The sequence below is a fragment of the Hyperoodon ampullatus genome (genome assembly GCF_949752795.1).
Source record: "Hyperoodon ampullatus genome assembly, chromosome: 15".
Lineage (NCBI taxonomy): Eukaryota > Metazoa > Chordata > Mammalia > Artiodactyla > Ziphiidae > Hyperoodon > Hyperoodon ampullatus.
Window position 1 is genome coordinate 1557012 of NC_136928.1, and position 26961 is coordinate 1583972.

At 38.3% G+C, this 26961-nt stretch overlaps 1 protein-coding gene across 2 annotated transcripts; it reads left to right on the forward strand.

Moving 5' to 3' along the window:
* Positions 1 to 3125: 3125 nt before the first annotated feature.
* MOB1A (MOB kinase activator 1A) lies at positions 3126 to 18844 on the forward strand (the record flags this gene model as incomplete). Of its 2 annotated transcripts, none has more annotated exons than XM_079721443.1 (6): positions 3126 to 3251; positions 6479 to 6645; positions 11818 to 11911; positions 13349 to 13482; positions 17491 to 17654; positions 18767 to 18844. In XM_079721443.1, 6 exons carry the CDS (start codon positions 3238 to 3240, stop codon positions 18842 to 18844), a joined length of 651 nt encoding a protein of 216 aa, XP_079577569.1. The 2 variants fall into 2 exon arrangements, with proteins under 2 accessions (XP_079577569.1, XP_079577568.1); XM_079721442.1 differs by lacking the exon at positions 3126 to 3251 and adding an exon at positions 5210 to 5256 and having other exon boundaries at positions 6482 to 6645.
* Between the last annotated feature and the right edge of the window lie 8117 nt (positions 18845 to 26961).

A 26961-nucleotide genomic window follows, 5' to 3' on the forward strand; every position in this document is an offset into this window, starting at 1 on the left:
TTTGGGGAAGGATCCAGGCACTTCCATCCCTTCCAGAAAATACGTACTGCCTTACCTGGTCATTTTACTGCCATTTGATCAAAGATTGTTCCCCATTGAGGAAATATGAGGTAGGTTAAAAACAACAACAATAGAAAGTGTGAATGTACTCTCTGGGCAAGCAGATGCAACTACTTCCTAAGCTACACAAGAACTGCTGAAATTCAGGGACTGCATCTGTTTAAAAACATTGGTCTAAAATAATACGTAGCCCGGAATTCCCTGGCAGTCCAGTGGTTAAGAATCTGTGCTTTCACTGCCGAGGGCCCAGGTTCAATCCCTGGTCGGGGAACTAAGATCCCATAAGCCACGCGGTGCCACCAAAAAATGAATAAATAAATAAAATAATACTTAGCCAAATATTCAGTTGCATTACTTAGCAAATATTTGCTACATTTCTATTTGCTAAATATCTCATACAAGGCTCCACAATAGGCACAGTTAAAATACAAAGCTAAGTTAAGTCAGGGATTTGCTTTCAAGAAGCTGGTCATCCAACCGAGGTAATAAAATATGTCAAAATTTCTTCTTTTTTAAATAGCAAACGTTGATTGAGTAAATATATGTTCTAGAACTGTCTAAGGGAGTTCTATACCTTATTTAATCCTCACAACCTTAAGAGATTGCCCGCATTTTACAAATGAGAAAACTGAGGCAAAAAGTTATGAAAATACTCAACGTTATATGGTTATTAAGTAGCACTGGCAGGGTCCAAATACAAATAGTCACCTCCAAAATATGAGCTTTTTAGTCACTATTCTATCTTGCTTCTCGTTTCAAAAAGAAAGAAAGAAAGAAATTAATATTAGTATTTGCTTTTAGAGAAAAATTGGAATTATACAGAAAAATAGAAAAGAACATAAACCCTCAAAGTCCTACCACCTAACAAAACAGCTGTTAAATATGCAAATACTACTCTTTAACTTCAACTATAATTATATTATAAGAAAGATATATCAATAGATAAAGGGCTACAAGAGTTCAGAGGTAGGAAAGAGGATTTCCTGCTGGATCTTGAAGGACAAGGTAAGATGTGGATGTTGGGGCATTCCAGGCAAAAAGAACTGCAAGCACAGGAGCATGGACTCAAGGAGGCCCAGGACTTATAGGAGAAACAGCAAGAAGTTGTTTGGCTGGAAAACCACCTTGAGCAATGAAGCTAGAAAACTAAAGGCCAAGTCATAAAAAGCCTAGAATTCCTCTACCTTTCATCTTATCAGTACTGGTAATACTGCACTAATTACCGTTTATTTCTGTGTCAATCTCCTCTGTTAGTCTGGGAATTCCAGTCTATATTGAGCATTTATTGTGTGCTGTGCTGAGCACTGGCGATGACAAATAAACAAGTTATGTTTTGTCCCCAAAGGAATTCACAGTCTACTGGGGAAGAAAACGTAAGATGGCTCTGATGGAAAGATGAACAGTGTGGGTTTCTGTCACTTGCATCCAAACAAGCCTGGCTAAAGTAGACTATTATCAACATATCTGGCCATGGTTTCCCCTTTTCTGTGCCCTACTTGTACCCTACAGAAGCCAGATCACAGGGAGGGACAAAGAGGTTCTTGAAAAATAAAATCAGTGATCAAATCAGGAGTCTAGTGGGATGGGCCAGATAGAACTAAATGGCAAGTAAGATAATGACTGAAAAATGCCTGTGGGATTTGGAAACCGACACTGGAGAGCTTGGTGAGAGAATTTTCTGTGGGAGGGAGGCACCCCGCAGAATGTGGACTGACTGGTGTTGAGGAACAAAAGAAATGGTAATGTTGTGGAGATAGTGGATGAAGACTGTTATTGGACCAGGACCCTTTTCCAGATGGTCTTTTGGGGGCCTGAGGTAACTTAAAGGAAGGTAAAAATGTATTTGTTTCAAAGGCCAATAAGCACATGAAAAGATTCTCAACATCAGCCAACAGGGAAATGCAAATCAGAATCAAGAGATACCACTTCACACCCACTAGGATGGCTATAATCAGAAAAATACATAATAGCAAATGCTATCAAGGATGGGGAAATATCAGAAGCCTCAGATATTGGCCAGTGGGCATGTAAAATGGTGCAGCCAATTTGGAAAACAATCTGTCAGTTACCCCAAAGTTTAAACATATAGTTACCATATGACCCAGCCACTCCTAGGCATATACCCAAAAGAAAAGAACACATTCATCCACACAAAAACCAGTACAGGAATGTTCGTAGCAACAGTATTCATAATAGCCAAAAAGTGGAAACAACCCAAATGTCCATCAACAGATGAATGGATAAACAAAACATGGTATATTCATACAATGGAATAGTGTTCGTCAAAGAATGAAGTACTGATACATGCTACAACATGGATGAATCTGAAAAACATAAGAAGCCAGACACAAAACACTACATATTGTGTGGTTCCACTTAACATGAAATATCCAGATGAGGCAAATTCTTATAAAAAGAAGGTACACTAGTTGTTGCTAGGTGTTGGGAGGAGGGAGGCATGGAGACTGCTAATGGGTACCGGTTTCTTTTTGGGGTGATGGAAAAAAATGTTCTAGAATCAGATGATGGCTATTGTTGCACAACTCTGAATACACACACACAAAAAGAAACACAGAAGCTTACTTTTTAAAAGGGTGAATTTTATGCTATGTGAGTTAGAGCTCAACTTAAAACTCAAATTAAAGTTTAAAAAAATTTGGGGGTAATTGCCTTGCCGTCCAGTGGTTAAGACTCGGCCACTTCACTGCCGTGGGCCTGGGTTCCATCCCTGGTTGGGGAACTAAGATTTCGCATTAGCAACAATTCGGACCACGCACAAGCTCAGCCGCTCTTCCAGTCCGAAGACCGCAATTCCACCACGCCTCCGGGAGCGGAAGTCCCGGTCTAGAGGCTGCTGATTGGCTGAGACGGAGGAGCGGGCGGTGCGAAAAGGGGCCTCTTGAGACCCTCTCAGCGGGGAGGAGCAGAGCGAAGCCTTAGCTCGCGAGATTTTGCTGGTTCCGCATTTTGGGTCTGTAAGGTGGGGGAGGGGGGCGAGGCGGGTGCAGTTCCTCTCGCCTGCTTGCCCCAGCTCGATCCCGGCCCGGAGCAGCGGCGGCGCGGGCTTCCGCTGTCCGCTGGCTGAGGACCTTCCGCTCCCCCTTGGTCCCGCGCGGGCTCCGAATCCTGTCCGCGGCAGGGGCCAGCGGCCCCTCCCCTCCCCTCCGAGGATAGAAGATGAGCTTCCTCTTGTGAGTGTGGCCCGGTCGAGGGCTCCAGGACTGAGGGCCGAGGCCCGGGAGGGGCGGACGGACGCCTGTGGCGAGGGCGGGTCCCCGGGGCCGGGGTCTGGTGCCCGGCGCTTGCTTTGCCCACGCTCGGGCTCACGGGGGAGGCTTGGATGTGGGCAGAAGCAGAGGGAGATGAAGGTCGAGGCAAAGGAAGCGGAGCGAGAAGGTTGGGGAGTAGAAAGGCCCCGAGGCCGGTAGTGCCTCCAGACTTTTCCGCCCGAGGGCACCTGAGGGCAGAGCGAAGATCTGGGCGCCTCAATTTGTCTTGAGCCTCGAGCCTTTTAGTAACGATGCATATGCTGACTTAGCTTTTTACTCCACCGTACGTCCAGCTTTATTATTGTCAGTATTAAATTACCCCCGCGGAAAAATGCCGCCCCAGGAAGATGTGGGAGTGCCGCTGAAGTTAAGCTGCGGGCTTTGCATCCAATTGTGATCCAGCCCACTTTGTGAATTTGTATAATTAACTAACTTCTTTTTAACTCAGTAGAATCCTATTTTAGAGGTAACGTCTGGGCCCAAAGGAGCCTTGAATGGGAAAGTTTGTAAATTCTCTGATGATGCTTACTCACATTAAGGTTTGAGAAGCATTGCTGTAGCACCTTATTTTTCTCAGGTGGCTCTCTTTACCTAGCATGTTGCTTAAATATGTATTGTATGAGCGAATAAATAATCCATTTTCAGTTATGGGCATCACCCACATACTTGACATGTGAAATAGTGTTTCATAACCAGAGTTTACCACGTTTCTTATTGTGAGAAGTTTGGATTCTTTCTAGTATTTTGCTATTATAAAATAGAACTACTGAGACTTTGTCTAAATCGCTTTTCCCCTCCTTTGGATTATTTTTTTAAGCGTATAGTCTTCAGAGTATGATGACCATATCAAAAAATCTTTGATTTATATTTTAATTGCAAATTTCCATATTACTAGAAACCACCATCACCCTCCCCACCCCCAGTCTTTTTTTTCTGTTAGTGCTTTGTGGATGCACAGTTCTTATTTGCTTTTTGGACCTAAATGTGAGGCCGTTTATTTCTTTTAAACTTTGTTTTGTTGATGGACATTTGAGTTTCCACTTTTGGTTATTATGAATAATACAGCTATAAACTTGGATGTACCTATGTGTTCCTTTCTCTTGGGAATTGTCTGGTTATATGGTAACTATGTTTAACCTTTTGAGGAACTGCCAGACTTTCAAAGCACTGCACCATTTTGCCTTCCCATTAGCACTGTATGAGTTTCAATTTCCCCACACCCTCCCTAGCACTTGTTAATTGCATTTTTGATTATAGCCGTCCTAAGTGGATGTGAAATGGTATCTCATTGTGATTTTAATTGGCATTTCCTTAATGACTAATGATGTTGAGCATCTTTTCGTGTGCTTATTGGCCATTTGTGTATCTTCTTTGGAGTAATGTCTATTCAGATCCTTTGACCATTTTTTAAATGGGGTTGTCTTTTTGGTTTTAAGTTGTAAAAATTCTTTATCTTGGATACAAGTCCCTTATCACATCTGTGATTTGCAATATTTTCTCCTACTTTGTGGATTCTTTTCACTGTCTTGATGGTGCCATTTGAAGCACAAAAGTCTTAATTTAGATGAAGATCATACTGAACCTTGAGACATCATTTCTTGCTAAGTACGGAAAATATCTAGCTACCTGTCATTCACAGCTTGTTTCTATTGAAAGGACCATTCCCTCTAATTTAGTACTTCCTTATTAAATTTAGCTCTTATTCATGTTAAACACAAACTTTCCATATTTGATTTTTATTGTTTTCATAACTCCTTTTTACTTCATAATCAGTCTTATTTAAAATTCAAATTACTCAGGTAAAGTGAAAGTCCTCAGTTTTATTCCCTTCCCCTTCCTAGAAGTAATCACCACGATCAGTTTGATGGGCGACACTTTCTATGCATTTACAAACTGGGCTTCTGCTGTACATTTCATTCTGTAATATGTTTAAGCATGTATTGAGATCTATCGGTGTGAATACAAGTAGCTCTATCTTGTGATTCTTAACTTCTGTATGGTATTCCATGATATAGATGTATCATAGTTATTCATTCCTCTACCAGTAAGCTTTAGGATCATATCCAGGTTTTTCGCTATTAAAAACAATCTTGGGAAACACATCCTTATCCATATCGAGGAGAGACACCTAGAAGTAGAAGGGATGGATTGAGAAGCATTTCAGTGTTAATAGATATTGCCGTGTTGCCCTCTTAAAATGTTAATGCACTTTGACCATTAGCGAATTAAAGTACTAATTTCTCTCTACCGTATCCCACACTCAATGTAATTGTTCTGATTTCTGACACTCAGGTTAAGGAAAAATAAATCTCATTTTAATTGAACAGCTTTTCATATGTTCATTTGTCATTCTGTTTTTCTTTCTGAATTGTGTATTCATCTCCTTAGCCCATTTTTCTAAAGCATTCTTTGCCTTTTTCTTAACAGATTATAAAAACCCTTTATAATTTAGTTAATACTTTTAATATATGTTGCAAATACTTTTTTTTGCTACTTGTCTCCTTGTTCTGAATTATTGAAGTTTTAATTGTTACGGTTAGAAAGCTGTCCATTTTTTCTGGGCTTTGTGTCATGTTAGGAAGACCTTCCTTATGAATGGTGTGAGATAGGAATAAAAACTTATCCCCCCGCCACCAAACCAGTTGTCTCATTTATTTTCCCTGCTATAAACTCTAAAATGTTAGTGCTACTTCTCTGGTTTGCTTTGGTGGCATCACAAATATTTTGATACAGAAAACTGGATTTTTGAGCTGTACGAACCTTAGAGCTAACACCCTCACAGCACTATTAGGTGAAAATTGAGGCCAAAGGAGGTTAGGTTTCTCAGGCAGTCACAGAGTTAGTGGCAGATCAAGAACTAGAATCCAGGTTTTTTCTTCTTTTGGTTAAGGTGCCCTTTCTGTTACACCAGCCTGCCTCATGAGGCATAGTAAAGTTGCCTTCTATGTGAAATGGTGCTGCTAATCCTGTTTCTATGTAGGGGAAAAATTTTAACTCTTTCTTTTGTTGTGTTTATTCTCTATTCCCCTACCCCCCATCTTGGCACTTTTCAGGGAATATTTTTTAATTTCAAAACAATTTATATGCCTAAAATTGTCATTCTGCTTCCGGTCCTAAAAATTGATGTACTTTTACTTTTAACCTAACAGTAGTAGCCGCTCTTCTAAAACATTCAAACCAAAGAAGAATATCCCTGAAGGATCTCATCAGTATGAACTCTTAAAACATGCAGAAGCAACTCTAGGAAGTGGGAATCTGAGACAAGCTGTTATGTTGCCAGAGGGAGAGGACCTCAACGAATGGATTGCGGTCAACAGTAAGTTTTTAATAACTTTCAACTTTACTGGTTTGTAAGAAGATTTTGCTAAAATCTTTTTGTTAATGAATTTTCTTATGGATGTAGCTGTCTTAGTAAAACAGATTATCTGTAAAGAAACATGTAAGTACAAATACATCCAAAGTGTGTTCTCTTCACAGTGTACCTGATTGTAGCTTGTGTGCTTAAATAGAGAGACCTGAGGAGAAATGAAAAGTACTTTGGGGTGATCTCTGAGGAGAATGGTCTGAATTGCTGAGTAAGGTCAAATGAAAGATTGATAAATACAAAGATTCTGCCTGTGGTGGACATGACTTTGTAGGGGTCCGTCTTCATAGTTGTGCCTCCTCTCCCAGCAGCTTTCATCTGCCTGTGTATACAGAAAAGTCAAGTGCAGTTGCTATGGTCAGTCACTTGATTATTGTGAGTTAGGAGTAGTTAGAAGAAAATGGAGAGATTGGAAGAAAACAGAGGGACCCCTGAGCTGAAAGTCACTCTGAATTCAAGACGTGAAAGCATGACATGGAAGGATATGCTGAGTCTAGAGGTTTGAATATTAGTGTCTATCATTTCTGAGATGAGATCAGTTCTGGATGATAGTCTATTAGGAATTTTAGTTGTTCCAGGAATCTTTAAAACTTTTTTTTTTTTTTTTTTGCGGTACGCGGGCCTCTCACTGTTGTGGCCTCTCCCGTTGCGGAGCACAGGCTCCGGACGTGCAGGCTCAGCGGCCATGGCTCACGGGCCCAGCCGCTCCGCGGCATGTGGGATCTTCCCGGACCGGGGCACGAACCCGTGTCCCCTGCATCGGCAGGCGGACTCTCAACCACTGCGCCACCAGGGAAGCCCTTTAAAACTTTTTAATGGAAATTTTCAAACATACAGAAGTAGAGAAGCAAGTAGAATGAATTCCCAGGTATCCATTATCCAGCTTCAACAGTTATCAATTCATGGGCAATTGTGCTGCTTCTGTACACTACCCTGATTATTTTGAAGCAAATCCCAGACATATTATTTTATCTATAAATATTTCAGTATCTAAAGGATAAGAACTTCCCCTTTTAAAGGTACTGACAGCGCCATCATTCCTTTATGTTATCAGATATCCAGTTAATGTTCACATTTCCCCTGATTGTCCTATAAATGTTTATTTTTTAAAAAAATATAAGGGGATTTCCCTGATGGTCCAGTGGTTAAGACTCCGCACTCCCACTGCAGGGGGCCCGGGTTCAATCCCTGGTCAGGGAACTAGATCCTGCATGCTGCAACTAAGAGCTGGAGCGGCCAAATAAATAAATATTTTTATGAAAGTAAAGAATAAAAATATATGGTTGGTTTAAATCAGGACCCAACAAGGTCTGTACATATGTTTCTTGAATCTCTTAATTCACAGGTTGCCCCTCATTGCAGTTATTTTTCCTTGCTCTTTTTGTTGTTGTTGTTGAAGAAACCAGTTTGTTTTCTACAGAATGAATTTTGCTGATAACATCCCCAAGGCGTCCATTATCTTGTTCTTTTATTTCCTGTAAATGTTAAATCTAGAGCAGCACTGTCCAAGAGAACTTTCTGTGATTAGGCAAATGTTGTATATCTTCACTGTGGCCATTTAGCACTTGAAATGTGGCTACTGTGACTGGAAATGAATTTTAAATTTAACTTCATTTTAACATAAATTGCCCTGTGTGTCTAGTGACTACCATGTTAGAACAGATTTGGAGCTTTGATCAGATTCAGGTTTGATTTTGTTTAAGACTACTTCATAGGTGGCGGTATATACTTCCAACAGTGTAGATATTTCCATAGTGCCTAGTTGTGTTTTTATGTGGTTTTCAACTGTTGATAATCATTGCCTTGGTCAGTGTGGTCCAATAGAAATATATTGTGAGCTACAAATGGAATTTAAAATTTTCTAGTAGCCACATTAAGAAAAATTTTATTTTTCTCAACTCATTAAAAAGCCATTATTCATATTACTAAGAGAAAAAAAATCAGGTGTAGAACTATGTAATGTGTTATCTTTTGTGTTAGATGGGATAAAGAAACTTAGGGGGCAAGACACAGAAAAAATTACTATAGTAGTTACCTGTGTGTAGGGGGTAAGTTGGAACTTAGATTTTTCACTGTATATTTTTATCTATCTTTTGGCATGTGAACCATGTGGCATATTATCTCTTCAGAAAAGACCACTTTTTTTGTAACCTTATTCAAATTATTATCTTCCATTCTTTTTTTTGGTTTTTCTTAAATGAAGTTCAGTTGATTTACAGTGTTGTGTTAATTACTGCTATATAGCAAAGTGATTCAGTTATACATACATCTTTTTTTTATGTTCTTGTTCATTATGGTTTACCATAGGATATTGAATATCGTTCTCTGTGCTCTACAGTAGGACCTTGTTGTACCCATTCTCTATATAAAAGCTCACAACTGCTCACCCCAGCCTCCCACTCCATCCCTCCCCCAACCCCTTCCCCCTTGGCAACCACCAGTCTGTCCTCTATGTCCATGATTCTGTTTCTGATTCATAAATAGGTTCATTTGTGTCATATTTTATTTTTTAATTTTTATTATTTTTTTAATTTATTGATTTTATTTATTTATTTTTGGCTGCATTGGGTCTTCGGTTGCTCTCTGTGGACTTTCTCTAGTTGCAGTGAGTGGGGGCTGCTCTTCGTGCAGTGTGAGGGCTTCTCATCCTGGTGGCTTCTCTTGTTGCAGAGCACGGGCTCTAGGCGTGGGGGCTTCATTAGTTGTGGCACGTGGGCTCAGTAGTTGTGGCTCGCAGGCTCTAGAGCTCAGGCTCAGTAGCTGTGGCACACAGGCTTAGTTGCTCCACGGCACATGGGGTCTTCCTGGACCAGGGATCGAACCCATGTCCGCTGCACTGGGCAGGTGGATTCTTAACCACTGCACCACCAGGGAAGCCCCTGTGTCATAGTTTAGATTCCACATATAAGTGATGTCATATGGTATCTGTCTTTCTCTTTCTGACTTACTTCACTTAGTCTTATAATCTCTAGGTCCATCCACATTGCTGCAAATGGCATTATTTTGTTCTTTTTTTTTTTTTGGCTGCACTGTGAGGCATGTGCGATCTCAGTTCCCTGACCAGGGATTGAACCCACGCCCCCTGCATTGGGAGTGCGGAGTCTCAACCACTGGACCGCCAGGGAAGTCCCATATTTCATTCTTTTTTATGGCTGAGTAATATTCCATTGTATATATGTACCACATCTTTATCCATTCATCTGTTGATGGACATTTAAGTTGTTTCGATGTCTTGGCTATTGTGAATAGTGCTGCTATGAACATAGGGGTGCACGTATGTTTTTGAATTATAGTTTTGTCCAGATATATGCCCAGGAGTGGGGTTGCTGGATCATGTGGTAACTCTATTTTTAGTTTTCTGAGGAACCTCTGTACTGTTTTCCACAGTGGCTGCACCAATTTATTGATACATTCCCACCAGCGGTGTAGGAGGGTTCCCTTTTCTCCACATCCTCTCCAGCATTTGTTATTTGTAGACCTTTTAATGATGGCCATTCTGACTGGTGTGAGGTGGTACCTCATTGTAATTTTGATATGCATTTCTCTAATAATTAGCAATGTTGAGCATCTTTTCATGTGTCTGTTGGCCATCTGTATGTCATCTTTTATTCTGAAGGCATCTGTTGGCCTTCTTCAGCTTTTCGATTTTTCTTTGAGACTTAATGCTCTAATCAACTGTTCTCAAACCTTTTGGTTCCAGGATCCCTTTATTCTCTTAAAAATTACTGAGAACCTTAAAGGGCTTTTAATTATGTGGGTTATATTTAGTGATACTGTGTTAGAAATTAAGACTGAGCAAGTTTAAATACTTACTTTAAAATACATGTTAACATAAATATATTTTTATGAAAAATGACTATTTTCCAAAATAAATTTTAGTGAGAAGTGTGGCATTGTTTTACAGGTTTGCAAATCTTATTTAATGTCTGTCTTAATAGGAGGTTGGCTGGATTCTCATATGTGCTTCTGCATTCAGTCTGTTGTGATGTCATACATTATGGAGGCTCTGGACAACTCCACTGTGCCTCCTGAGAGAGAGTGAAAATTCAGAGCAATTAAAATGTTTCTGACCTCACAGATTCCCCTCTGAAACAGGGGATCTCTGGACCGTATGTTGAGAACAGATCAATAAACCAGCACACCATCTGGGCACACTCTTTGTTTTGAATGAATATTGAATGCCTAAGTATTACTTTCTTAGAAACATGACTAATTTAAGAGGAAGGTTTGTAAGTGAGGGAGTTTTGTATAAAATTCCTTTTGACATGGTGGAATATTGATTTGTTTTCTAAGAAACTTGGAAAAGCCCTAGTTGATTTTTTAGGTAATCTTTTAGATGGGGAACTAAGATATTTTTTAAAAAGCTTGCCAAGGCTTATGTGGTTCTCTTTGCACATAGTAATATGTTTCACTCAGTTAAGTTCATTTCTTACCCCCTTCCTCTTCTGTTTTCTTCCAGATCTAGCTGAAGCTCCTTTAGGAAGTACTCCTTGACTATCTCAGCTCCTCGAGATGTTGCCTTTTCTCTGAACTCTTCTAGCACTTATTGTTGGCCTTTGTATGCTATCTTCTTATATGTTATATTACTCCTCTCTTTTAATTTTGTCCCTTTTGTTAGCTGGAGACTCTAGGGGAAGGGACATTATCTCCTGTCTTTTTTATGTTCTCAATATGCACTAGGTCTCAATTTTTTATGATGAACTAGATTTTTTAAATGCCTGACACAGCTGATACACCTCCCTCCCAGTATATTCCGCAATGATTTTTTTCTTTCCCAACACAGATAATATTGTCTGGTCCAGATTGGTAAGAAGCTATGGATTTTTTCATTTGCTTGTATATGATCAAATTGTATATTCTAATGTAATAATCACCGTTATGTTAGAATTATCCCTAATATTTTATTTTCCTGCTTACAGGCTGTTTAAAAGCTTAGTATATTAAAAGTGAATGAATATTAAAAGTTAACTTTACTTAGGTGTAACAACTTAGAAAGAGAATTTATAGTGCCCCTGGATTGTTGAATCTCCTGAGGATTCTTGGCTGAATCCTCCGACTGAGAGGTCTGATGTTTTGTTGTGTTTACACAGACATTTTAACACAGTTCTGCTATTATCTTTCCAGCTGTGGATTTCTTCAACCAGATCAACATGTTATATGGAACTATCACAGAATTCTGCACTGAAGCAAGCTGTCCAGTCATGTCTGCAGGTCCAAGGTACATATACTGGCTATTATATAGGTATTTGAATTATTACCAAATAAAGCTAATCACCAATTGATATAAATTAAATAATAAAGACTTGTTTTTCTTACCCATTTGCTTGTGAAAGCAAAAAGTTTACCTATAAGCTTTTAGTTATTAAATACTTTGGTATGTGGTACCCAGTATTTTGATTTTTTATAATTGCATTATATTAAGTATGAATATTCAGTAGTAGGATTGAAAGTAAAGAAATTTGACTTAGGTTTATCTTGCTTTCACGAAAGTTATTTTTTTCAATTTTATTAACATTTATGGTTCTGTTTCTGGTTTTTAAATTAATTTCTTGGAAGAGTTTTTAGTTGACCCTTTAATATTTGATTTTGTTGTTGTTGTGCTTATTTACTGTTAGTTACCTCCAAATGGTGCTGCTTTAGTTATCTAGATTAAAATGTTTTTGACTATCATAAATTTCTAGAAATGTTGAGGAAGAGATGGAACTCTTTATCACCCATAAAGTTAAGATGTGATGGAATTAACATTTTAGTGTGTTCTTCCGGCCTTTTTTCCTATAACAAATGATTGATTTTATGTGATGATAGATGGTAGCAAGATATTTACCTCTTGGGAAAAAATAGTCCTTTCTGAATTTGCTATAGATGTAAAGGAAAAAAAAGGGCCCCAATGAGTTTGAGTCCTATTTTTATTATGTTATTTTAGGAGAGATGTTTTTTATTTTGTGAAGTGTTAAGTTTTATTCCTCAAACTATCTTTGGCTTAAATGCTTCACACAGTGAAGTTTTGATTAAGTCTTATTAATCATTCTAGCAAAGGTGAGGTAGAAAAAGACGCATGCCTAAGATTGTTTCTTTAAAATGCTCTCCAAGAAACAGGGTTTTATAATCTTGGCTCTGTTGTTGATTACTTAATGGCCAACAAGCTCAGAATGTGGTGGATCCATCAGCACCTTACCCAGTCCTCAGCACCCTCTGTCTAACAGACAGGAATGCAGTTCCTTTGTCTTTCTCAGGGCTGTGTTGTAAAACAGATTCTGGCACAGCCAGCTGCCACACTGGCTTCCTTTTCTTTTCCATTTATTACCATCACATCTCAGAATGCAGTGTAACTTATGGTCGGCCCTCCGTATCCATGGTTCCTCTGCATCTACAGAGTCAACCAACCATGGATCTTGTAGTGTTTACTATTGAAAAATATCTGTTTGTAAGTGGGCCTTGTGTGGTTCAGACCCACATTGTTCAAGGGTCAACTGTACTTCTACAGGGAACTCTCAAGTAATCTTCAGTAGAACTTTAGGTAATTTACTAAATATATATACTATACTATACTATAGTACTATATATATAACTTCTGTTGACAAACTGTGAACCTACTTTGATTACAAGTTGCAACATGTTTTTGAAAACTTTATCACTAAAACTTTTTTCTCTCCAGATATGAATATCATTGGGCAGATGGTACTAATATTAAAAAGCCAATCAAATGTTCTGCACCAAAATACATCGACTATTTGATGACTTGGGTTCAGGATCAACTTGATGATGAAACTCTTTTTCCTTCTAAAATTGGTGCGTCAATGTTGTAGAACTAATTTTCTTTTTAAAAGATAAATGTGTTATTGTCTTTTTAATGTTCTATTACTATTAAAAAAGGTTGTAAATGTCTACTCCTTCCAGCCATGCTTGTGTCTGCCTGGGTTTCTTCATCAGTACTAGTTGTTACTCAGGTTTTCATCTTTTCTAATATAGGTAAATAAATTTCTAGTATAAGGTACATTCTAAAAAATATCAATAACATTGAGCATTTTTTGGTTTATTGATCCTTGTGTGTTTTCTGTTTATATCCTTTTTCTGTTTCTTTATGTTAAGGTTATTAGCTCTTTGTCATGCATGTTGTGTGTATTTTTTCCCTGGGTTGCCTTATTGTCTTGTTTATGAGGTTTTTTTGCTATGTATAATGTTCTTATTTTGACCTATTAATCTTTCCCTTTATGATGTCTGGATTTTAATACAATGATTAGAAGGGATTTTCCTACTTACAGATTATAAAATATTTGTCCATGCTTTTATTTAGTACTTTTGTGGTTTTGCTTTTACATTTTATTTTAATCTTTGTTCTGTCAGGAATTTTTTTTCAATGCTCCCTTTACTTTTTTCCAACTATAAATGCTAGTTTGTCCAGTACCATTTATCGAATACATGTGTCTTTTATCCCCTCATTATCATATGTGTACACCAAATTGACATATATCTTGGAGTCTTTTAATCTCTTTATCTGTTGTTATAGAAATTCCACACTGTTTTAATTACCATGGCTATGTATCTTTGAACATCTTGTAGGGCTAGTCTCTCTTCCTTGTTCTTCTTTTTCAGAATACTTACAGCTATTCTGGAAAATTTGTTCTTCCAAAGAATTTAGAAACATTTTGCAAGGTAAAAAAAAAAAAAAAACTGTGAGATTTTTATTATGATTTTATTCAATTTGTAGATTAATGTAGGGATTCTCGTTCTCTTGACAACACTGAGTCTTCCTATCCAAGAACAATTCATATTCCTTTATTCATGTCTTTTAATTATTTCTTATTTCCTCGTGTAAGATTCTGCATTTTACTTTATGCTAGTCCTTCAGGTTTCTTAAGTTTATTCCTGGGCACTTAATGTTTTTATTGATAATCTGGTTTCTAACTGGTTATTGTTTAGTATATAGGAAAACTATTCCGATTGTTTCTTTTGGATTGGTTTTCTTGAGTTTTTAAAGTATATAGTTATATCATACTAAGATAATATTAATTTCACCTCTTCTGATAAATATACTACTTGTGTAACTTTTATCTAATTGCAATAACTAGTACTTCCATCCAGAGCAGTACTGATTAATGGTGATGATGGCAAACATCTTTTTCTTGTTTACTTTTATGTGAGTGCTTCTAGTATTTCAGCATTAAGTAGGAATCTTGCTTTTGGTTAGAGGTATGTGAATTTTTAAAAATCAAGTTGGTTATAGGGTTTTATCAGATACTTTTCTAGTATCTGTTGTTGATCATAAGGTTTTCTCCATTTTTTTTTTAATGTTCTGCTGCAAGAGTATTTTTTTTATTTCTGCTATTTTGATTAAGATTTTGGCATTGGTATTCATGGATGTGATTGGTCCTTGTCACTTTTAGTATAAGGGTATATTATGAACAACATATTGTTGGATTCTGTCTTGTCTGTTCGGGCTGCTATAACAAAAAATACCAGAGACTGGAGGGCTTATAAGCAATAGAGATGTATTTCCCACAGTTCTGAAGTCTGCAAGTCCAAGATCAGGAGCCAGCATGGTCAGATTCTGTCATAGGTCCTCTTCCTGGTTTACAGATAGCAAAAAGCAGTGTTTTTGTTGTATCCGCACATGGCAGAGAGGGAAATCATCTTTGTCGAGTTTCTTCTTATAAGGGCACTAATCCTATTCATGAGGGCAGATGCCCTATGACCTAATCACCCCCAAAGGCCCCACCTCTTAGTACCATCATCTAGGGGGTTAGAATTTCAACATGATTTTGAGGGAGACACAAACATTCAGAACATAGCAGATTCCTTTTTGAAGTCTAATCAGAGGCTCTTTCAGGAGAAAATTTTATATCATGTTGTTGTTTGGTCTGTTTGTTTTTGGTCAACTTGTCCATTCTATAAAACCTTTTGTTTCCTTTCTCATAGATCCTTTATTGTGTATTGGGTGTGCTTGAATGTTAAATTCAGCTTGGAAAGTGCTGCTTAGATTAAAACAAATCACTTGTATTTCTTTATTAAAGTCTCCCTCTTATGGAGGTAAAGAATACTTTTGTCATTATTCTCTTTCCTCGGCTTCCCAGTTCTTCAGTATTTTATCCTAATGTTCTGGAATTCTTTCCCCCTTCATTAGGCTATTATCCAGATCTTACTTATGCTAATTATTTATTCTTATTAGACAAACTGTCTATTATTCATTTTTAAACGAATATATCCAACTTATTAATGTTCTTTTTAATAGCATGGGGCCCATTTACAAATTCTGAAAGAAAAAGGATTTGACTTAAATGCATCTTTTCAGTACATGAATATAAGACCAAGTCCAGAAGAAACATGTCCATAAGCCCCAGAATAATGTGTGAAAAGGCAAGTTGTTAACAAGACTAAGGGTGGGGACACACACACACACACACACAAATCAGCTAACAAGAGCAAACTATACTAAATTTCAAGCTATTAAGGACTGGTTGAGAAATAAAGAATACAAAATGCAGGGAAGGAGAAAATGACAGCCTTTGTTTTCTGAAAGATTAGAGAAAAGAATATGTTCAAGAGTAGTGTAGTGGAACAGACCTTCAAGGCCAACTAATCTAGGTTATTTTGGAAGCAGATGCCTTCTTATGTATTTGTTAACTATACACAGTGCCAGTTGTATTGTCTTTCTCCTGTCTCTGTTTTCTAACAAATATTGGTCTTGTCAACCAAAATTCTCAGGAATGCAACCAGTCACATCCCCACCTGCACTGCTTGGAGAGAGATGACTAAGTCCTCTCCCAGTTCTTTTCTAAGGAGGTGTTTATATTCTTTGAAAAATAGGGAGGTGCCATTCCTCCCCTGTACAGAAAGTATTATTCCCCTTCTTAGACTATAGGAAAATGAAAATAGCACTTTAAAAAATTAAATAAAAAGTCGAAGACTCCTAGTTTAAGAAGGAAAACTGGCTTTTCAGAGTACTTCAGAAGAGGAAATACTTTTTTTTTTTTTTTTTTTTTGGCGGTACGCGGGCCTCTCACTGTCGTGGCCTCTCCCGTTGCGGAGCACAGGCTCCGGACACGCAGGCTCAGCGGCCATGGCTCACGGGTCTAGCCGCTCCGCGGCGTGTGGGATCTTCCCGGACCAGGGCACGAACCCGTGTCCCCTGCATCGGCAGGCGGACTCTCAACCACTGCGCCACCAGGGAAGCCCTGAGGAAATACTTTTTATTTGTAGACAGTAGATAATAATGACTCAAAGTGTGCCTTTCTTTTTTTTTTTGCTCGGGAGAGTTTCCAGTCCTGGTTGAGTGTGTATGTGTTTGTGTAAAAAAATTTTTTTAGAGTTAAAAATTGCAAAAAGTAAAAATTTTCTATTTATAGTCAAAAATACTTATTCTCCAGGACTTCCCTTGTGGTCCAGTGGTTAAGACTCCATGCTTCCAATGCAGGGGGCGTGGGTTCAATCCCTGGTTGGGGAATTAAGATCCCAACATGCCACGACGTGCAGCCAAAAAAAAAAAAAATTGTTGCATTTAATTTTAGGGAGAAACTCTCCTGTATTAAACAACTAAAACTGATTTTGATTCCTCATCATCTTGCATAACTTGATACCTGTGTCTGCTATTCTAAGGCAGTCAGGAAAAGTGTGGTATGTGAGGATACCTCATATACTTAGGTTTGGGGGTTTTTTTTCCCCTTGCCTTAAAAAAAAAAAAATGGAAATAGGCTTGTATTTGTGAATTTGTGTATTGGAGTTGCTCATGGCAGCGTCTAAACTTTTCTGCTATTTTTCTTGAATTGATAAAAGACTGATTGATACATACCTATATTACAGGTGTCCCATTTCCTAAAAACTTTATGTCTGTGGCAAAGACCATTCTAAAGCGTCTGTTCAGGGTTTATGCCCATATTTATCACCAGCACTTTGATTCTGTGATGCAGCTGCAGGAGGAGGCCCACCTCAACACCTCCTTTAAGCACTTTATTTTCTTTGTTCAGGTAAGTTGGACCGCGTTGACTTTTGTGTCCTTTGACCTGGACGTATCTGTATTGGTAGTTAATATAGAGTAATTTTTAGAGTCTTATTTATAGATGTAGAGCTAAGCATGCAGGGTTCTCGTGTTTTGTTCCCTTTTCCATGTTTATTTCTTTGATGTGCATAGCAGCATAGAAACCATTACCCCCATTTTGGACCTTTTGCCTCTGGAGAGACCTGCCCCAGGTCTCTGGTTAAGATATGACAAGAAGCACCAAACACTCAAGAAAGCTTGTTCATACCCTCCTGTTCCATTGCCACTGCTGGGTAAAGGGATGCCATGGAAAAACATCTATGGTTGGGTTGTTTCATGAGATGTCTATGCCTAAAAGAGAACTTTTGGAAGAACTCATTAGCTACTATCTTGGGTTAAGTTTCCAGAAGTCCACTTCAGGCCAAATCTTACAAAGCCAGCAGCTAGAAACTTCAAAAAGAACCACCCCCTTCAGAGGTGTGGCCTATTTCCCTATGGGCCCTTAGTTGGAATTAGAACTTTTTAAAGTCAAAAAAATTCACATTGTTTGAAAAAGATATCAAAGAATAGGGACTCGTTAGCCTAACTTTTGAGATATATAATTCTATATGTAAAATATAAATATGTCTCTCTAGATATTTTGGAGGGAAAGCAGGTAGTTTTATAGTAGATATTATATGTCACAATTCTATGTACCACACAAAGGAGAATGTACTGTGCTCTCTTCTTTGTTTTCCTTCTGAGATTATTGCATGGCATATATAGAGTATAGATATAGATATACGGAAGTAAAAGGTCTGCTGCCCCAGATGAGGCCACTATCAATGGTTCAGTGTATAGTTTTCAGATAATTTCTGTGTAAATGCAAACATTATACGATTTTACACAGGATCATGTTAATATGTACGGTTTCTTATTTATTAAGTCCCCTGTATTTTAAAACAGGGAGTAAAAATGACCCCATTTAAAAATGTTCACAGAGATTATTTCATCATTCTTTTGGATTTCAGAAAGCTAGTGTTGGGAAGCCCTTCTCAATGACATTTATAGAGTTTTAATTTTAGATCTGTTTTTAAATTTTATTTTTCTTCTTTATTTTAGGAGTTTAATCTGATTGATAGGCGTGAGTTGGCACCTCTTCAGGAATTAATTGAGAAGCTTGGATCGAAAGACAGATAAATTTTTCTTCTAGAACAGTTACCCTCTTGCTTCATCTACTGCTAGAGCTATCTTGTTGCTTTCTGTTATAGACTAGTGATACAAACTTTAAGAAAACAAGATAAAAAGATACCTATTGTCTGTGTCTACTGATAAAATTGTCCCAAAGGTAGGTTGGCCTAATACCTTCAGAGTGAGAAATTCAGGACACAGCTGAATCTGAGGCACTGTGTGACCACTGCCGTTACTGCCATAGAGCCATACTTGGTTGTAGAATGTGAGGACTAACCTGTAGTTTATTAGTTTACTTACTCTTTTACTGAAGAAGATGATTGACTCTGTTTCAGGTGACAGCATGATGGATATTAAGAATTTCCAATAATTTATTAACAGGTTTCCAGAACAAATTTCCTAATAATGCAATCACAGATCAGTTTTATTCTGCTTTTATTTTACAAATAGAAGAGGTGTTCTAAAATTTCCTTAAGATTTAGAACATTTGTGTCACTTTGGATAACCTTGTAGTTTGAAGTTTGTATGCTAGTGTTTTTATAGGTAAGATTATATATATGTATATTTTTTCAAAATCCATGATTGCAGTTTAAATCATCATATGACATGTGGTATGGGAGTAACCAAAGTTATTTCTAAAAGGACTTTATTTTTTAATCTTCTTCATCTTTATTTGGAATTTTATTCACATAAACCTGTCTAAATTTTTAGTGTGTGTGTATCAAATAATTTTTTTAAGTCATCTAAGGATCGTCTTGCAGATTTTTATTTTGAAATGCTTCATTCAGATTAATTTTAATATGTAGGTTTTGGCTGAGAAAAGGAAAACTTCCAAAAAATTATAACAAATTTGGGTCTCAAAAACCATTATTTTCATTCATGTTTGTTTCAGAGGCCTTAAAATTTGGATAGGAGAATGGAAGAAAGTACTCAGAGTACTTGACTATTTAATTTTGAGTTTTCCTTTAAAAAGAAACTACTTTTATACGTTTTTATTGTGACTTGAGACTTAGTTAAGTGTAGTGTAGAAATGCACGAACCTTATGCCAATAAGGATAAAACGTAAGGAAAACCACAATAAAAAACCTTGAAGGTGTACACATTTTACAACCCAGCTAAAAGTTTGATGTGCTGCCTGTTCTTTAATGTGTGTATGTGTTGGGGGAGGGGCGTAATATGTTTAAAGGAGACAAAATGGGATAAGTTAAAAAAAAAAAAAGAAAACTTCATCTGTTAACAGTCAAAGGATGGATTGGGATTTTATTCTGTTTTGTTTCTGTATTAAAACTTGAAATTATTCTGTTTCTATTGGGATAAAAAGAATCTTCTCCTTCAGTGAAGAAAAGATCTAATTTTCCTTAGGTTTCTGAGATTTAGACAGTTTAAAATGTAATGAGGCACACATATTACTAAAGACTTGCCAGACTGGCAACACTTTAATTTCATCAGCGTTCTTCGTTTCAGAGCTATGATTTTTTTTGCAAAGTACTCACCATCTTCCATCTTGATACCTTTGGTTAAGGTTAAATTTGATAGGGTTTTATTTTTATTTTTATTATTCCACTAGAATGTAAAGAAAAGAATTGCTTAGAAACTCCATTTTTGTAATAACCCAATTTCAATAAATTCTTAAATATATGTAGAATTTTAAAGGAAACAAAGCATTTTATCTGATTTAGGCTGAAACCGTACATCGTTGTTTTGGGAAATAAAGCGTAGAAAAATCCCTTATGAAAAAAAGAGAAAAGCCCTCTATGAAACATTCCATAATCCACGTTTTAAGAATATCCAAAGTCCCTGTCAGGCATTCTGTATGTTTATGTTGATCATTTCCAAACAAGAAAGAAGGTTTTTACATGCCACCTAGAATGTTACTGACTCTTGACTTTGAACATTGTTGGCTTTAAGTATGCAAGGAATGAAATATTTCTCACCTAGGATTGTACTTTCATTATTTCTAATATTTCACATATCATCAAACAAAAGGGTTCTCACTTTTCTCCATTTATTTTCAGTGGTAGAAATCCTCCCTCTCTTCATGACTCAGCCCTAAAACTAACTAAAGATGGCCACAGTTAGGACAGTAGTAGAGGTAGCTTAATAATGGGACATAAATTTTTAAATTTGTTGGTAATTTGGGAATTCAGGTAATTCAGAATGTCCTTTTTTTAAAAAAATAAAAACATTACTAGGTTCCCAAGCTAATCTGGCTTAACCAACAATGCATCTAAACATTGGTGTCAACATTATTTGTTTACATCCAAGGCCCGGGAGTTGAGAACAGGAGAGTTGGAGGACGGGGAGAGAACAGGGAGAGGATGACACCTTTCTGACTTGGCTGGAGGGCCAGCCTTTGATTAAAGCTGGAAGAAATCAGTCTCTCTCTGACTCCTCTCAATCTTGATTTATCTCCCCGAGTGACACTCACTCCCCTGGCTTCTCCTACTCAGAAGTCACCTCTCAGTGTCTGGTCACTGCCCTTTACACCTGACTAAAATCATGGGTTGGACAGGACTCGCTAAATTATGCAGTTAATCCTATGGTGCTTCAATTTCCAGGCCTTTAAAAAAAACTTCTGGCCTGGAAAGTTTTTTTTAAAGGCCTGGAAATTAAAGCACCGTAGGATTAACTGCATAATTTAGCAAGTACTGCCCAACCCATGATTTTAGTGCAGGTTTTTGTTTAAATAGTGCAACTTCCTTGCACTACAGTTTCTGTATTGACAGCCAAATGTATCCTTTATTCTCCAAACTGTGAAGAAAGTGATTTTTACTGCGCTGCCAGCTAACAAAGTATTTCCTTTCATCTTAGACTTGTAGATCCCTAGCTCATGTAGCTGCTTACTTGAGAAATGCACATCTGTATTCATCATGACATTGATAACAGCAAGAGGAAGGTTTCTCTAGTAATGCAAAAGCAAGAGGGACAATTCTGGTGGTGATTTTAATCTTTCAAATATTGTTGAGGTTTCTTGATTATACTCTTGGCCTTCTCTCTGAGCAGTGAGGTCACATTAGAAGTGGAGAAGCTTCTAAACATAACATCATCACCTTATAAGCATAAATAAATCAGTACTGAAGAGTATGAGTCCTAGAAATTTGTTTCTAAGCAGCTCCAGTCATGGTGCTGTTCTTCCCCTTGCCTGGTTGTAGGAGGCTGTCTCTTCTGTCTAGAATTCTGGCCTGAAAATACCAGCTGGTACACCAACCTAAGCAGCTTCAACAGGGACATTATTTCCTCCTAATATCAGTTCAGTAACTGGATTTGGTTTTTTACTATTGTACAATTCTGGCAAAGAGGGAAAATAAGTAGTTCCTCAGTGTTCCTTTGTTTTTGCATTAGATTTTGATATTTCAGACTGTAAGGGGCCTTGGGGGATGCTATTGATATTACCTGTGATAGCAGTAATTTTATTGAAGTAACTGAATTGAAATTCACTTTGGTTTTCTCTCATTATCAGATTCTTTTCCAAACAAGTATTCTGTAAATCCAAATGGATTACCAGTGTGCTATAGATTTATTATAGAACAACATTCTATGTTTGGTCTACATTTAAAACAGTTTAAGTTAGTCTTGGTTATCATCTAAAATATTTTTAAATGTTCTTTACATGAAAATTTATTTTGTATTTTTAAACCTTTAGGGGCTTTATCTATTTTTCTAAGTCAGTTAACTGTACTTTTTAAAAAAATATTTTGTATCTACTTTTGTAACTTCATCAGAATAAAATATATTGAAAGAAAGGAAGGACTGATGAAAGTATGTCTCAACACACTTGTTTCTGTTTAAATGTGAAACTTGAGATTTTTGCAGGTTCTGTGAAAGGTTACCTTTGCTTATCATTTAGTAGCGAAAATGGTTTCTTAACTCTTAGAAGAAAGGGAAGTTCCTAAATGAACTAAACATCTTGTAATAGCAGGCCCACCCCCAAGGAACAGACTGTGCCTCTGGATGCAGTGGCTAAAACCTATCCCATACAAAAAATAAGTTGTCTCCTTCTTACCATGCTAACCAAGCTCTTGACCTCTTTTGTACATTCCTGGTTGTGAGATTGAGAAAAGGGAAGAGGAAAGACTAGACTCATTAATTTTCTGACCTTGAAATTGAGTACTTGGCTTATCCATAAGACACCCCTCCCCACATCAAACAGACATTTTTCATTATTATAGGAGAAATATTAGTAATTTTTAGAGGTTCAAATTACAGATACCTAATTTTAGGTCCATTCAGAGTAGCATTGCTAGAATTGTTTCGACCTTTTTTGAATAGAGTTAATGAAAACTTAACAATTGTGGCTAAATAATATGGGTTAACACTCATTTTGTATAAAGGTATGGGTAAGCTAGTAATCAAAATTTGGACTTTCTTTTTTGATGGTTATATTTCAGTAAACTTAAAATCTGTTGCAAAAGTGTTAAGTTTGTGAAGGTATCTAATGGCTAAGTTTGAAAGCTATTTTAAACTTTATAAATGAGTAGAAGAACTTGAATAATATTTGGGAGAGCCAGAGTCTGGCTTTGAAGCTGCACAGCCAGAAACAGTGTCCAGACCATGCTTTGGGCCTTCTTTAGCAAATACCCCAGTGCTGTTGAGGTAGGTTTGGACACTGTAGCCTGCATTGTTGTTGCTGGCCACTAGATGTCAGTGAGCCTTACCTCCTCCCCAAAGCTAGATGCATATGCCTTGACCAGAATAAAGGATTTTACCTAGCACCTCCTTCCTTTCGTGTCTCTTCCTAATCAAAAGCTTAAATGGGTGACTCTCATTGGCAGAGCCTAGGTCACTTAGCTCTCTTCTGGCTGCAAGAGAGGCTAGGAAAAGTTTTCTGGATTTTACTTGGGGTTCAGAGTTCATAGCAAATTGTTGCACACTCCTGGATGGTCCAAAAGCTTGGACAGGCTGCTGTTCTGTGAACTTTTTGCTCCTGTTCTGTGAAAAGCTGAGGAGTTTTCACTATAATGTAAGTATCTGAGTGTACTGTTTAGCTCAGCTGACATTTTTTTGTCGCAGATTTGCTAACTGAAGGAAGCAGATGACTGATGCAGATTCTGGCCAAACTCTTTGTCTTGTGGCTGACCAGCATTTTGAATATCACTTCCTTAGAGGAACCTACCTGATTAGGGGAGACTTTTAGCAGGTTCATCTCATTTAATCCTTACAGCAATCTGTGGAAGGGGTGACAGTTGAGAGGTATGTTAGGAATTTTTCAGTGTTTTTTAGACTACGTCACAAAAGCTCAGACTTTGAATACATAGTGAGGTGGGTCTCTTTCTCTGGCTTGCATTTGTAAAAGTTCTGTGTACTCAAGAGTGCTAGGAGACTCTGTAAAACAAAATGACTGCAATTAAAAAAATCATCCCAATGAGGTAAAAAAAAAAAAAAAAAGATGTATCCAAATAGATCCTACTTAAGGAATTTTCTGCAGTTAGCTCAGATATAAGTATGAAAGCTGGGAGTGATCATGGACCGATACAAGTGAAGAGGAGAGAATCTCAAGTTCAGGGCAAAAAGAGTAAATGCAGAAGGGTTAGACCCATTTCTGGAGACTAAAGGCATTATGCTTCTAATCATAAAGTAAAACTGGCCTTTTTAAAAAAAATAAATTTATTTATTTATTCTTGGCTGTGTTGGGTCTTCATTGCTGCATGCGGGCTTTAGTTGCGGTGAGCAGGGGCTACTCTTCGTTGCAGTGTGTGGGCTTCTAATTGCAGTGGCTTCTCTTGTGGCGGAGCACGGGCTCTAGGCTTGCGAGTTTCAGTAGTTATGGCTCATGGGCTCAGTAGTTGTGGCGCACGGGCTTAGTTGCTCCGCGGCATGTGGGATCTTCCCGTACCAGGGCTCAAACCCGTGTCCCCTGCATTGGCCACTGCACCACCAGGGAAGTCCCTCATTCTATTTTTTATGCCACCAATCCTCTTCTTCTGCATTTTTCATCCAAGTCCTAAAACTGGCTTTTGATTTGCTTCTATTATAAAAAATTATGTGAACTGTTATCTTGGAACTAATTTGGAAGCCCAAGATGGTGAGATTGTTCTGAAAATCCTTTTCTAAAAAGGTTCGGATTCATACTGTGGAGCTAGAATTGTTAAACCACTGTCAGTCAGTGCAAAGCCTTTTTGTCCTGTGCTGTGCTGGGCCTTTGACATAGGTTACTAAAGCAAGATCCTGTCATGGAGTTTATGGACCAGTGCGAAAAACAGACATATACATAAATTGATAGTTCTAAAGGGCTATTTTGTGTAGTAAAAGTTATGCAGAAGTTATGGGCCCTTAGTTTACTGTGGGGCAGTCAGAGGTGGCTCCCTGGAGAAGACAAGGCTTGGACTGACTCAAAAGATGGGTGGGGCTTCCCTGGTGGCGCAGTGGTTGAGAGTCCGCCTGCTGATGCAGGGGACACGGGTTCGTGCCCCAGTCCGGGAGGGTCCCACATGCCGCGGAGCGGCTGGGCCCGTGAGCCATGGCCGCTGAGCCTGCGTGTCCGGAGCCTGTGCTCCGCAACGATAGAGGCCACAACGATGAGAGGCCCGCATACCGCAAAAAATAAAATAAAATAAAATAAAATAATAGGAGTCATTCAACTAATACTAGAATGAATGAGCATACTTTTAGCTGATCACTTTAAACAGCAACTGTAGGTCCATCTGATATCAGGTGGCCTTGGCCTGCAGTGGCTGGAAGCAAGATTTCGGTTCCCTGGCCAGAGATTGAAGTCAGGCCATGGCAGTGAGAGTGCTGAATCCTAGCCACTAGACCACCAGAGACAGTGGTCAGTGACAAGGCTCTGGCCTGTCGGTTTTTAGAAATGAATTTCCACAAGGAGATGGAAAGTAGTGAAACAAAGTATTTATTAGGAGGAAAAAGAGAGTGTGTGAATAGACACACACAGGCGGACTCAGAGTCGTGCCCTCGTGGTAGTTTGAATCACTTAATATGGGGCATTTCTTTCTGGTTTCCTCTGGCCAGTCATCTAGCATTGACTGGCTCTGAGTCCGTATTTGGTTTATCTCAGGGTCCTTCCTGTGTGCGTGCATCTCTTAGCCAAGATGGCTTCTGTTGAAGAGGCCTATGGGTAGGTTGACATCATCTACTATGTGTAGTCGGGAAGGTCTCCTAGACCTCGAGAATGAGAAATACGTGGTCTCTTTGTCTCTTATGTGGTCAGGGTTCAGCTCCTCTCTGCCCCTGCCATTACTGTTTTCTTAAAGTGTCCACTGGAGGCAAAGTCCAGCTATTTACCCTGTTCCTTTTGTTACTTCTATCTGGAAGTGTGAACAGAAGGCTGTCTGTAAATGTATCTTGTCTCACGTCCAACTGTTACCCCACAACTGGGTTTGCCTCTTGGTGGGTGTCAAGCCAAATGACACAACCAAGTCAAAGAGGAGGAGAAGGAAGGATTTATTGCAGCAAGTAATAACACTGGGGATCTTTCCCAAAGCAGTGTGTCCCCAAGAGCAAAACTGGAGAAGTTTTAAGCTAAGGGTACATGCATATTCATGAAGGGGCTTGAGCAGAGGAGAATTCAGTCTAGAATTGGGGCACAGGTTGACAGTCAAAGTTTTAGTTGAAGTCACGAGGGTCAGGATAGATCAACATCATTTCTTAGCTTCCAGTTGATCTGGTGGCTGAGCCCTCAAGGCGGGTGGGGATGGTGTTTGAAGTCTGCAAAACAACTCAAGAGTGGGTGCCAGGCTAATCTTTACCGTTGAAACAGAACTGGGAGCCTTTATAAGTGATTTATTATCTTTGCGATTGTTACTTCTCTTGCTGGGTTACAGTCGTTTGTTCCTGCATTCTTTTATTTCCTTAAGATCATTAATTACTGAGACCTATTCAAGGGCAAGCGCTGTGGCCAGGCTTAGATCACAAAATGACTTAGGCCAGAAATGGCTCATGTCAAGAAAGCCATGCCTAATTCTCTTTCTCCGGGGACCTCCTACCCTGTCTGCTTGCACAACCCACCCAAGTGCAACACCGAACATGTTGATTGTATAAGCCAGAATGCAATACGAAAAAGAGCTGGTACATCCTTCAGTGTGTACCAGACCACCTGCTGCAAATATCCTACTGGAGAAAGGGCTTGGCTGAATTTTGACTTTGATATCTATCTGAAGTATTCCAGCAGTGGG